Source organism: Lycium barbarum, chromosome 12 (genome assembly GCF_019175385.1).
Source record: "Lycium barbarum isolate Lr01 chromosome 12, ASM1917538v2, whole genome shotgun sequence".
Lineage (NCBI taxonomy): Eukaryota > Viridiplantae > Streptophyta > Magnoliopsida > Solanales > Solanaceae > Lycium > Lycium barbarum.
In genome coordinates, this window is record NC_083348.1 from 57,685,975 (window position 1) to 57,699,070 (window position 13,096).

A 13,096-nucleotide genomic window follows, 5' to 3' on the forward strand; every position below is an offset into this window, starting at 1 on the left:
TTTAAATCAACTTATTATAGTGTTAACAGCTTTAAGGGTATTTCAGTCATTTTGACAGAAAATAAGTGCTTAAAAGCACTTATTTGCCAAACACATCAACAACTTATTTTCAGCATAAACACTTTTATCCAAACACTCAACTGTTTATTTATAAAAATAACTTTCAGCATTTAAAAGTTCTAAAAACACTTCATACATAAAAATCACTTTTTTTAAGCGCAGCCAAACGGGCTCTAAACCTCATATCCAAAAAAAAAAAAAAAAATTAAACCGAAATAAAAAACGCAGGACATTTCTGCAATAGGGGTGTGGTGAAACGCGAAATAGAAAACGTAGCTAATTTCTCCAAAGCACAAGGAATGTTCCGCCATGGAAATCGACGAACAGAGTTGTATTCCTTCTGATGATCACATCACTAACCCTAAGTTCTCCGTCAATGGTACCGAAATACTTGTTCATTTCTTTCTCCAATTGCTGGAAATCACTGAATTTTTATATATGGTTTTTTTTTTGTAGTGTTACAGCTTTTAAAATCTGCTCAAATGCAGCATGGATTGCGATTCGGTGATTACGCTCGTTACAGGTACACACATATGTTCCGAATATATAACAATTAATAAGCGATTTGGGTATGACTGATTTTGATTGGATTTTTTTTCAGGAGGTATTGTACGGCTAGATTAAGGAGATTATATAAATCCCTCAAGTTCACTCACGGACGTATCAAGTACACTAAGCGTCCAATTTCAGTAAATACAGTCACTGAAGTGAGGTCTGTCTATTTGTATTGAAGTTTGTCATGTTTTCTATTGCTACTCTTAATTTGGTTTACTCTCCTCCGTTTCAATTTGTTTGTCTTAATGCCTTTTTCCCCTTTTTGCCAACTCCTTAATTTCAACTTTCCACCTGGCATGTCTAAGGCCACAAGATGAAAGGGTATTTTGGTACATTCTATGTATCTTTAATTTAAGATTACACGATTAAGAAGTTTCTTTTCTTTCTTAAACTCCGTGCCAAGTCAAAACTAGACAAACAAATTGAAACGGAGGGAGTACTGTTTATGTGATGGATTGGTTGAGAATTTCGTTTTGCTTTTTATTCTTTGAAGTAAGGGACCCCTAGCATGCCAAGAACATATAGATATGTGTTTTGAAGATTGTATTTACTTATTACCTATGTTGCTCAGACTCTTCAAAAATACCGTCGGGTACGTTTCTCCAAAAGTAGTGCATCTTCGGAGGATCCGATGCAGGTGCGGCAACATTTTCTGAGAGTCCGAGTAACATAGCTTATTACAACAACTAAAATTAACCATCATTCTATTAGGGTCAGTTATATGAATTCTCTACATTTTGTTCGGTCCAAAATTCCACTCTTTTTCTTTTTAGATTATGGTGACGTTCGGGCCAGCTGTCGTGCCGCTCAACTATTCCGCTGCATACTTGCTACCTCCCACTAGTAGAGTTACTTGGTAACTTTATCCACCAAGGTTTAGGCAATTGGAAAGAAATCACCTAGTGTTTCTCTGTTGGGATACAAATCCTAGTATCACATGATTTTCATCCGTTTCATGGACCACTAGACTACGCTTATTACTACAATGATATATATATATATATATATATATATATATATATATATCTAACCATGCTATAAGAGAGATCATATGAAATATTCACGCAGGCATTGCCTAGTGAAGGTTTGTCAGAGAAGGGAAAAAAGAGAGGGAGTGGAAGAGTTTCTGCTGTATTGGGTTATTTTATTCAGCAATTGTATGTTTGAAAGTCTAAAGTTCTAATTTCTGACATTGTGTGATGTTGATTAAGCTATCATGACGCATTTTTTTTGAGCTTTTGGGTGCATTTTCTTGTGTTAATCCAAAAAGTTGACATGTTAAGGATCTAGTTCCTTGAAGAAGTATAAAAAGAGAAGTATTATACTTTCTTTTTTGTAGTGTGATCTATATTTTCTGGGGAGATTGGAGTCTGTTGAGTTATGAACAATCTTACTCTGCCTAATACAAAGTCATATTTTCTTTGTTATCTCCTGAATGTACAAACTTGATTAAAACTTAACAATGTCAATGATTTACGCTCATTGTAGGTTTCTTCACTTGGTTCTCTATACAGCTGAGAGAGCTTGGAGTCATGCTATGGAAAAGAAAACATTGCCTGATGGACCAAATGCACGCCAAAGAAGTTATCTCATTGGTCGGTTGAGAAAGGCGGTTAAATGGGCTAGTCTTTTCCAGGAATTATGTTCCATCAAGGGAGATTCAAGAACATCTTTAGAAGCGGAGGTATGCTTCTTGTGTCGTGATTCTCATACACATGGCATTATGCTTGCGCATGAGAGGATTTGATTTTAGTCATTAGTCCAGACCTTGGATCATCCGATCCTTGAAGTATTGAGTTGTTGATCTTCTCAAAATGCTTTTTCCTTGCTATACTTGAAGTCTCTTTGTTCATTTTTCTTTTGATTAGGATGATCTTTCTGAAATACATAAAGTCAGGGAAAGGAAACTCATGCCACTAATGGATAAAAATGTAGTGGTGGCAGGAAACCATTGGGTCCTTCTTTACTAGACAAAAAAAAAAAAAAAAGGAAAGCCATTGGGTCCTTTAGAATAACTATGTACAGATTTTGGTGGATAAGTTGATTCATATTTTAATATCTTATGAAATAAAATTATACCGAAAGAAAACAGATGCTTTTGTGACTTAGTTCTCTATTTACCTTTCAAACTTTGATTTTGTTGTCAGTGCTAAAACTGGGTTTATTTCCAAAAATATGGACTTATTTCACAGAACTACCGGTTAATAGCTGACATTGCCACAGCTTTATCTGGCAACAATCATTATGGTCCATGAGGACTTTTTACTTCCAGTTAATACCCTTAAACGACGTCTAATGTTTTAGCCTTTAGGACTGCCATTGGTTGTATGAAAGTTTCAGGAATTAGCATTTGAAGAGCTTAGATGGTAGAAGTTTCAGGTCATCTTATGTTATCATATGTTTCTCTTCAACTTGTTAATCAACGATCAGCTATACCTTAATCCAAATTAGTTGGGTTCGACGATATGAATCATCTATATTTTTCATTCTATTTGGGTCCATGTCATTGTAATACTGCTAAGTAATTTGTCTTTTGACGCAAATTAGATGTTCTTAGTTAAGTCGGCAGTGATTCCTAAAAATTGTAGATCTTTTTCTTTGAAAAAAAGAATTGTAGATCTTTTGAGACAATTCTCTCCTTGTGGTTTTAGTTTTACCTTGTGATGCATCTATAAGCGGATATGACCCAAACAAATAATATTACTATGACAATTTATCACAGTAGAACTATTCTTTTTTATACTGACCGTCCACTTACCACAATCATCTTTAATATGTTAATGGAACTACCTTTGAAGCTTACATACGGGAGTTGTCTTGTACTTGCTAATGACTTCATAAATTGAGTAAGTTCCTAAGGGCTCGTTTGGTATGATGGATAAACAAAAATAGTCCTGGGATAAAATTTAGTGCCGCCTTATCCCACGTTTGGTTGGAACAAAAACTCAGGATAACTAATCCCGGGATTAGTTATCCCGGCATTATAGTGTTTTTTTATCCCACCTTGAGGGTGGAATAACTAATCCCGGGATAACTTATCCCGGGATTAGTTATCCCGGGATAAGTTATCCTGGGATAAGTTGTTTCCAACCAAACGAGCCCTAAGTGTTAGCATCCTTGTCTAGGTAGTAGCTTATACACTTGGAAGGATAAAACAAACTAATCCAAGTGACTTACTTGGATAGAAAGGACAAAATCGAAGAAAAGAGCTTCATTGGATGACAATTAGGGGGCCAAACTTGCTGTTGAAATTTGAGGAAAGAAATATACATATATTTGCTGGTGTATATGTGTAAATGCTCGAGAGAAAACGTGGTCCACTTGTAGCTACATTTAGAGGTTGTTAGTCAATTGGGGTGGACAGTACACAGGACAGTAGTGAATCTGTTCAACTACAGTCATTAATGTTGGCTGTGGTCAAGGATGTGATATTCAGCTACACTCTCAGAAGATGAAAAAATGTAGCTCCTTTCCTATCAATCTGGTTCTGAAAAACGGTTTTAAAGCTGCCGATTTCTTCTAATCTATCTGCCCTTTTGTGTGGCTAATCAGTTATCTGACCCTGTTTATCAATTTTGCTTAATGAGAACTTAGTACAATGTACAATCTGTTTTTTAAGTTTATATAATTGGTAGTGCCTTTCACCTTGCCTTTATATGTTGATGGTAGAACAGAGAATCAAACATAAAGAATCATATCATGTTGTTAATTCCCTACTTTTTAATGTACTGCTTTTATGCGGGAGATTTCTCTATGACTATTAAAATTATTGACCTTGTGAAAAAACAGAGAATCAAACTTTGCAGATCTGCAAATTGGTTTTTGGATATTTTGCATAGACAATACTTAAGTAATCTAAATTAAAGCACACTCCAATCACTCCATTCCTTTTCTAATCGCATCCTTTTAGCATTGTCATTATTTTTTTTTTCATTGCTCTTGTGTAGGCGTGGTGGTGTTTCATTTTGTGTTTCAATGTTTAAAGCGATCAATATAGTTTTTAATTATTGACCCAAATCTTCAAGAGTTTGATTTTATGCGTGATTCAGCAATCTTGTTTCCTAATCTGCAGGCTTATGCTGCATACATGAAAGGGAGTTTATTGTTTGAACAAGATCAAAATTGGGATGTTGCTCTAAAGTGTTTCAAAAGCGCCAGGTACTGTAGCCTTTATGGAGATGTATGCTTCTCCATTGCTGACAGTATAATGGCCAGAGTGTCTAGTTTGTTTTCAAATGATATCCGTAGAGGAAGTTGTAGAATAATCTCCTCATTCTGCTCGTCATATCCGCTTTCCTTATTTTAATTATACTATTGTTTCAACAAGGTCTTGAATGCTCAATATCTGACTAACTTGGATAGGGCTGTGTATGAGGAACTTGGGAAATATGGAGATCTAGAGAACCAAGTATTGTGCCGTGAGCGGGTTGAGGAACTAGAACCTAGTATCAGATATTGCTTACACAAGATTGGTGAGTCTAACTTACAAACTTCTGAACTCGTCTCCATCGGTGAAATGGAAGGGCCTGCACTGGACCTTTTCAAAACAAAGTTGGAGGTGAGCTGTCATTTCTAAGTGTATCTACAATTTATCCCGATAAACTAAAAGTGTATACGGTTTATAGGCACTATTTTTTTGTAAGATAATGCTTCCATTGTACTCTGGGTGCTGTCTTTCTCAAGAATTTTTTGAAAAATGAGTTCTGAGGATTATTTACTCCTAATTGATCTATCACTCTCTTTTCTTTGTTTACAGGCTGCTATGGCAGAGGCAAGATCTCAGCAGGCTGCATCTATGACAGAATTCCATTGGCTTGGAAACAAATTTCCAATTTCAAATGCAAAGACACGGGTGTCCATTCTGAAAGGTATGTAATTACTTCGATGCAAAAGGTAGCGCTTTAAAAAATGCATCAATAGCCAACTCACTGGATATTCTAACATTAGGATTTTTTTTTTTTTGTCCCTGAGTTTGGAATTCTTCCAGTCTACTTATTTGAACAAAATTTTGTTATTTTAACCTAGTTTCAGATTTCAGTCTTTATACTTGTGTTCTTTTAAGGGTGCGTACAATAGACCCTCAGTGATCGGCCCTTCCCCGGACCCTGCGCATATCCGGAGCTTAGTGTACCGGGCTGCCCCTTTTTTATACTTGTGTTCTTTATGCTACAAAGCATTTCTAGGGCATTCCTTGATATTTTTCACTTAGCTTTTGGATGTCTGTACTTGAAGTCCTTTTAGGTTGCGGAGCACTCTCTATGACCTTTGTGAGTTGTCTTATATTGTTAAGGATGTTACGAGTTGCAGATTTGCATGTCTAGTCCCGGGGACAGTGATGATAAATATAACAGAGTATAAAATATGTAACAAGATGAGGCAAACCATAAATTGTAAGGAATTGTCCACTAGGAAATGCTATGTTATACAATGCAACGAGTCTGTTATCTTACAAGGAATGAAGTAGACAGATGCATATATTATACCTAAAAAATTGCATCAACGTTGTTACTTTGGCAAACCTGAGTGGGAAATGAGAATTTTCACTGGCTTTAACTTGAGTGGCTCGTAATTTAGTTTTTAAATTTTTCCTCATTTTTGCATCTCTAGTGAAATACTCCATTTGTTCCATTTTATGTGAAACTCTTATTAGTTTGTTCCAAAAATAATGACACCTTTCTATACTTGGAAACAATTTGACTTTAAACTTCTCATTTACCCGTAATGACATGCGTTTATAACCACCAAATATCGTGGCATATATAAGACCACAAGAACTAAAAGAAATTCTTTCTTAAACTTCGTTTTCAGTCGAACACTTCCACATAAATTGATCAATTAATTGGATATTTGCATATCTGCCTTTAAAACATCATGTTGGTTTTAACTTTATTTCAAGCTTATATTACGCACTGTACCATTCATCAGCCCAGGAACTAGAGAAAGATATCCATGGCTCGGCTGCTGATTCTCTTCCAGCAGAGAAGAAACTTGTGTTATATGACAAAATATTTGCAGCATATCATGAAGCCAGGAGCTGCATCCGGAATGACCTGGTGAGTGACTACTCCTTATATTACATGGTGGTAGCTGACTCTTGGAAATTTCAAGGTGATCTTGATATTGCATACATCAAATTAAAGTCCTGAATTGTTTCATCTTACACACATGGTTTTTCTTCTAGGTTACGGCTGCTAATTCGGAAAATGTGAAGGATGAGTTAAGTGGACTGGATAAAGCCATTGGTGCAATTTTAGGGCAGCGAACCATTGAGCGGAATCAGTTGCTAGTTAAAATAGCTAAAAGCAAGCTCAACAAGGTCCGTGATGATAAAAATGAAAAGGTCACAAAGCCTGAGGAGCTTGTTCGGCTGTATGATCTACTGTTACAGGTAACGATTATCGAGTTTTGTTTTTTAATTACATTGTTAATCAGTGCATTTTAGATCAGAATTGGGAATATGACACGGCTCACTTATTTCTCTGGTGCAGAATACTGCTGATCTTTCTGATCTAGTTAGTTCTGGTAGAGATAGAAAAATGGAAGAAGTTGCCTTAGCTGAAGAGTGCGAGCTGAAAAGTATGGTTTTCCGAGCAGAAAGGTTCGACTTTTATTACTTCCTTCGATGAAATGTTTTCTATCGGAAACGGTCTCTCCACCTCTTAAGGTAGGGGTAAGGTCTGCGTACACACTACCCTCCCCAGACCCCACTTGTGGGAGTGGGACTATACTGGGGTCTGGGTATGTTGTTCTTGTTGTTTGTTCTTTCATTCTGTGATAGTTGAAATGAAGTTTTTTGTGAGGAGGGGAGAGTGACAGACTATCTTCAAATGGTGTTAGCATTTCTTCTAGCCGTCTAAAACTAATATTATTGGTGAATTTACGAAATGGAGATCCGGAACTTTTAGTGTCCCACGTAAGGAAGTTGTACAACTTCAACGTAGAAAAATGCATAAGTGATGATCAATGAAATTTTGGGTCAGTGCTACTATGTAAGGTTGTACTTCGCCTGTTTGGAGTAATTTGAATTTGTGGTTCTAGTGCCAGTATGGCAATGTTCATCATCTTAGATGAAGGACATCATTGGATTAATTTATTTGCCTCCTGTCAATAACTTCATGACTTGGACTGAGTTCCATTCTGCACGTATATCTTCATGTGCAAAATTTTGTTCAATTTGATCTGGTAGACCTGTAGTTTGGTGCGCTCATTTCAACTTCTTGCTAGAATCAGGAATCTTACCGATCCTCTTATTTTAAGCCTGTTCTGAAAAATAATTTGGCTATTGCACTGTGATGAGGCCTTGTTATTAAGTCCTCTTGCCCCTCCTCCCTCTCTTTCCCCATGAAGCGCTAGTCATCTTAGCTTATCAGGATCTTACTGGGTTTTCGGGGTTGCAGCTTTGTGTATCTTTAATGTAGTCCTAGAATGAATATTTTCTTGTTTGAAATCAATTAAAAGCTTTTATTTCAATTTCCCTCCAGGTGCTTCTACTTAGCAAAGTCCTACAGTTCGGCGGGAAAGAGGACAGAAGCTTATGCCTTGTACTCTCGAGCTCGTTCTTTAGCTGATGCAACTCTTATGAAACTGCAGTCCGCGAATGCTGCTGATCAGGCAAGCACTTGCTTTTATTATATTAAATTGATCGTGCATGTGCTCTAAATGCTCATTGATAGAGCTTCCTAGCTGCTTCTTATAGGATGGACTAGTACGAAGATGCCCGTACTAGACGCGGGCCCAACTCCAAAAGATTTCTACTCTAAAATATTCAAATTTGTATCTTTATGTATTTATAATACTCCTAATTTTCTCAGAACTTTAAATTTCATCTTAAGATCTTTCTTTTAACTTATAGTATACTACAGTTTCTACAATATGTAAACTTAAGTTGGTTAAATTTTTCCTAAAGGATAAAATATGGTATAAACTTCTATGGTTTTAAATAATGTTTCTTTTATACTCTTCAATTTTTACAATTGTTTTTTATATGTTACTAAAACGTTGCTATATTTTGACATATTTACGTGAAAAAAAAAAAATCTGGGCCCATGCTGTAAAAAGTAGGACACGCTTGGCATTTAAGTAAAAGATTCCTGGTGTTTTCATCATTTAAGTGCACAGCAAAGCACTGAAGCCTATATTACAAGTAAACAATGCACAAAAGTAAGACACAATGACCACAATGCCATAAAAATGGATTTTATGACTTTAAGCAGCCATGTTGACCTTCTGCTGCAAACTCTCCCTTATATCTAATAAGTAGTAAATTCTGATGCATAATTATACATTCTTATATTTTCTACTTATGTCGCTTCAATCAGTAATATTAGTGTGAATGATTCTTCTTTTCCGTTTCTGCTTTCGTCATTGTTTTCTCTCCATCTGTATCAGGTCATGATCAAGGAACTGAGAACACTGTATAACGAGAGCAGATCAAACAGCTGTGTTGAACATGCCAAAGGAATTATGGAGGAAGAAAAGGCTCCAGAAAATCTCTCGAAAAAGATATCAAATATCTCATTGAGTGGAACTGATAAGAAGGTATTATTTGGCCTTCCATATATCTGTTAAGTACTTTTGCAATCATATCCATTAGTTAATTTGTTGTAGTATTCACCTTTTCTTATATGTTCTTGGTGCATATGGAACCACATATTCTTAGATTACTATATGAAAATAGGGAAGAAACCCATGGATATTTTCTGTGTTGTTGAATTACTTCCAAACAACAACTTCTTGACATTTCCTGATTGGGTCTGATGACATTGAAGAGAGAAAGTTTGGATTTCTTCGAAGAATTAATCATTGACTGCTGAAGTATGTGAATCATGAGAGTTGGAAAAAAAAGGTTGAACTAAGAGGTTTGAATTCTTGGTAATTCAAAATCTAGTTAACATTAGATGAGCCTCTCGCTATCTTAGCAGAAGCATTAACAGTTTTCTCCATCTCGTGTCCTTCAGAGGATACTGCATTTTGTGTGCATGATTCCTCAAATTAATAGACGTATTGTGAAGTGAAGTTGTAAATTCCATTGCTTTTTAAGTGTTTGCGCTGGAAAAGGTTTCAACTCATGAAATGATAATGCAGTTAGGGAACTTCTTCTGGTGTTATAATTTTGCTTGTGTCCCCCAAAAAGTCAAACATGAACAAGTAATAATGGTGTTTCTTCTTTGATAATTCTTGCTGAGCACTTCAGCATTGTATTTGACACAATCCCCACCCTCACCAAAAAAAAGGTAGAAGTTTCAGTTTTACAGTTCATTTCCGGTTATCCATTTAGTACTACGTAGATGCTCCCAACTGGTGGACGTATTTTCTCGGTAGTTCTAGATAAGCTAACACAACCTTTCCCATTCTCTTCTAGTTTTAGTTTGGTACACATTAGGGTAACCCGAATGTTTGAAGCACCAAGTATGACAAATAATTCTGCCTTGATAAATTTTTGATATTCGATATGTGGAGTGTTAATGCTACTTCTTTTCATTAATTCCATGTCAGTTGATTGCCTATTTGTTTTGTATTCCAAGAACTGGGTCCTTTATCATATCCTTATTTGTTTGGGGTTTGCTTTTAAGCATCTATATTGTGCATTCTTCCTTTTCTAGTTTGTCTAGTTTCTGTTTCCATTTCCGTTTGTGCTCTTCGTATCCCCCTGACGTGTGCAATCCATTTTTTGTACTTCTTTCAGATGGAGAAACTTCTCATGGAAAAAATGGACACATACGAATCGGCTGTTGGTGAAGCCAACATGAAGGCTGTTCCTCGTATTGAAACTTTTCCACCTGCCTTCCAATCAGTTCCTCGTAATCCCATCGTATTGGACCTGGCTTATAACCTTATTGAGTTCCCATCACTGGACGCCCGTACGAAGAAAGATAAGAAAGGTTTCATTAGTAGGTTTTGGGGCTGAGCTTCTTTTTTCGTTGGTCATTGATTTGTCCGTTGCAACATAGAGTTGAGGCAACTTTGTCAAATTTTAAGCTGTGGAATTCTTCGACATGCCTTTAAAAAAAAAAAAATTCTATACCTGAGAAGTCTCAGAAAATTTCATTTTATATGCAGTGTGTTTTTTCTGGAGTTTTAATTTTGGAACAGCTTTCAAAAGAATTTTTAAGAGGGGGCCTTCATTTGGTTGCATCAAATGGTTTGCTTGAACAGCCGGAATTTATTTAGAAGTGCATTCTACTCCGAAATTGCATCTCTTTGTATTTCAACCAAAAAGAAAATGAACCAAGTTTTGGGTTGGATTCTTAAAGATGTGGTCTCTCTGTACTTGTTCTTAAGTTTATAACATGTCGCAATGACTTGATGTCGGTCCTAGCTAGTATTGGAAGTTACGTCATACTGACAGTGGCTCAACTTCTCTTTATGTACGTATTTGCAACTGGTTAACTTACCTAAAGTATCAACTAGACAGTCCATTCACATGCCATCCTCAGCCGTAGGAATCACCTCCATACTTTCCGCTCTTCTCAGTTTACGTGAGGCAATTTCTTTAGCTGGAATAGCGGTGCACAATGGAACCTGGCTTTACACTTGTTGCTAAATTAAAATGTCCGGCATTCCAGAATCTGAGCCAGCTGAGCTTATATAAAAGAGAGGGACGAACGAGAAATAAAGAAAAGCACATGGTAGTGTTTCCACCTTCCAACGTCAACTTGATTACTCCATAAGTTGTTCTTATTTCAGCAAATTTAACAATATTTGCTGCTGTTACCAAAGGAATCAGCAAGTGCTACGTTTGTTTTGAAACCAAGGAGAAAGAAATTGTGAGTGGATCAGTAGTCTCTCTATGCTTGTCCACAGCAATGTTCCTTACAAGTACTGAAAGTTGCATCACCTGGAGCAAATTTCACTTTCACATGCCCATATTTCTAAGAAGTGGCATAAACTATGAGCCTGTTTGGATGGGCTTATGCCTATAAGCTGTTTGCAGCTTATAAGCTAAAAAAAATAAGTTGGGGTAGTCTAACTTATTTTTTTTGACTTATAAGTTGTTTTCAGCTTATAAGCTGCTTTAGATAAGCTAAGTCAAATGGCCCAATTATTTTTTTGAGCTTATTTTAAGCACAAAATGACTTTAAGCTGGCCAGCCAAACACTCAAAAAAACTGAAAACAACTTATAAGCAACTTATAAGCCAATCTAAACGGGCTCTATATTTTGTGTCATTTTACTGTTCATCGCTTTTGCTGGATACTAGTGACATTTCTTAATTAACTAGCAAACTATGCCCATGGCCCAACATGATTAATCTGATTACTCACTTTAGCTAATCTTTATTGTTTGTATATTTTGCAAATAATACTGCGATTCTCCTTTGTGAGTATACATTTTTTTTTCTTTTTCCTTTTATTTCCACCCCCCCCCCCCCCCCCCCCCCTCAATTTTTCAATTGTTGATAAAATTTGTCCTATTTTGGTTATCTTCACCTCTTTTTATATTTAGTAAGTTGACAATTCAAATATCCTACATGTCAAGCTTATGATCACAAGATTCAAATGATATTTTATTATATTATACACATTTTTAATTTAGAATCACAAGATTCAAAAATCTATCTATTTTTTAAATTTCATGTCTAATCAAACGTAGACACTTAAATTGAGACAGAGGGAGTATATGCAAAATGAAGGAAATGAAAGGACAATTGAGACACTGTGGACACGTGGGGACTTAAAAAGAAACACACAACAGGTGGTATTAATGTTAAACTTTTGAAATGTATAGATGTTAGTCCCGGTTTAGAGTAAAATTTCAGTTGTTTTTTCTACAACTTATTATTGCTATGTTCGTCCACCTTGGGCGTTTGTTGTTAAATAAAAAAAAATTATCTTATTTTGGTTATGTCCGCCTCTTTTTATATTTAGTAAGTTGACAATTCAAATATCCTACATGTCAAATTTATAATTACAAGATTCAAAGGATATTTTATTATATTATAAACATTTTTAATTTAGAACCACAAGATTTGAAAGTCTATCTTTATTTCTTAAACTACGTGTCTAGTCAAACATAGAACTTATATTGAGACGGAAGGAGTATATGCCAAACGAAGGAAATGAAAGAACAATTAAGACACTGTACACTCATGAGGACTTAAAAAGTAAACATATAAGAGGTAGAATTAATGTTCGGCTTCTGAAATGTACACATATTAGTCCCTGCTTAGAGTACAATTTCAGTTGCTTTTTGTACAACTTATTGTTACTGTGTTCGTCCACTTTGGACGTTCATAGAAAATATAATATATATAAGAAATAAAAAAAAATCTTATTTTGGTTATGCCTGCCTCATTTTATATTTAGTAAGTTGACAATTCAAATATCCTACATGTCAAGTTTATAATCACAAGATTCGAAGGATATTTTATTATATTATTCACATTTTTAATTTAGAACCACAAGATTTGAAAGTCTATCTTTATTTCTTAAGCTCTGTGTTTAGTCAAACGTAGGCACTTAAATTGAGACAAAGGGAGTACA

At 35.6% G+C, this 13,096-nt stretch overlaps 1 protein-coding gene across 1 annotated transcript; it reads left to right on the forward strand.

The window, feature by feature from the left end:
- The first annotated feature begins 262 nt into the window (after positions 1–262).
- On the forward strand, positions 263–10,767 carry LOC132621801 (uncharacterized). Its single transcript, XM_060336226.1, has 13 exons — positions 263–439; positions 517–583; positions 662–772; positions 2,104–2,299; positions 4,688–4,773; positions 4,978–5,173; positions 5,372–5,483; positions 6,541–6,668; positions 6,797–7,003; positions 7,104–7,213; positions 8,097–8,226; positions 9,004–9,153; positions 10,301–10,767. Exons 1-13 carry the CDS (start codon positions 370–372, stop codon positions 10,520–10,522), a joined length of 1,785 nt encoding a protein of 594 aa, XP_060192209.1. The 5' UTR covers positions 263–369; the 3' UTR covers positions 10,523–10,767.
- Positions 10,768–13,096: the final 2,329 nt, after the last annotated feature.

Coding starts and splice junctions, on each gene's coding strand:
- LOC132621801 (XM_060336226.1), top strand. CDS start 370: ATGGAAATCGACGAACAGAGTTGTATTCCTTCTGATGATCACATCACT. Junction 440..516: donor CCCTAAGTTCTCCGTCAATG/GTACCGAAATAC, acceptor TTTTTTTTGTAG/TGTTACAGCTTTTAAAATCT. Junction 9,154..10,300: donor TGAGTGGAACTGATAAGAAG/GTATTATTTGGC, acceptor TACTTCTTTCAG/ATGGAGAAACTTCTCATGGA.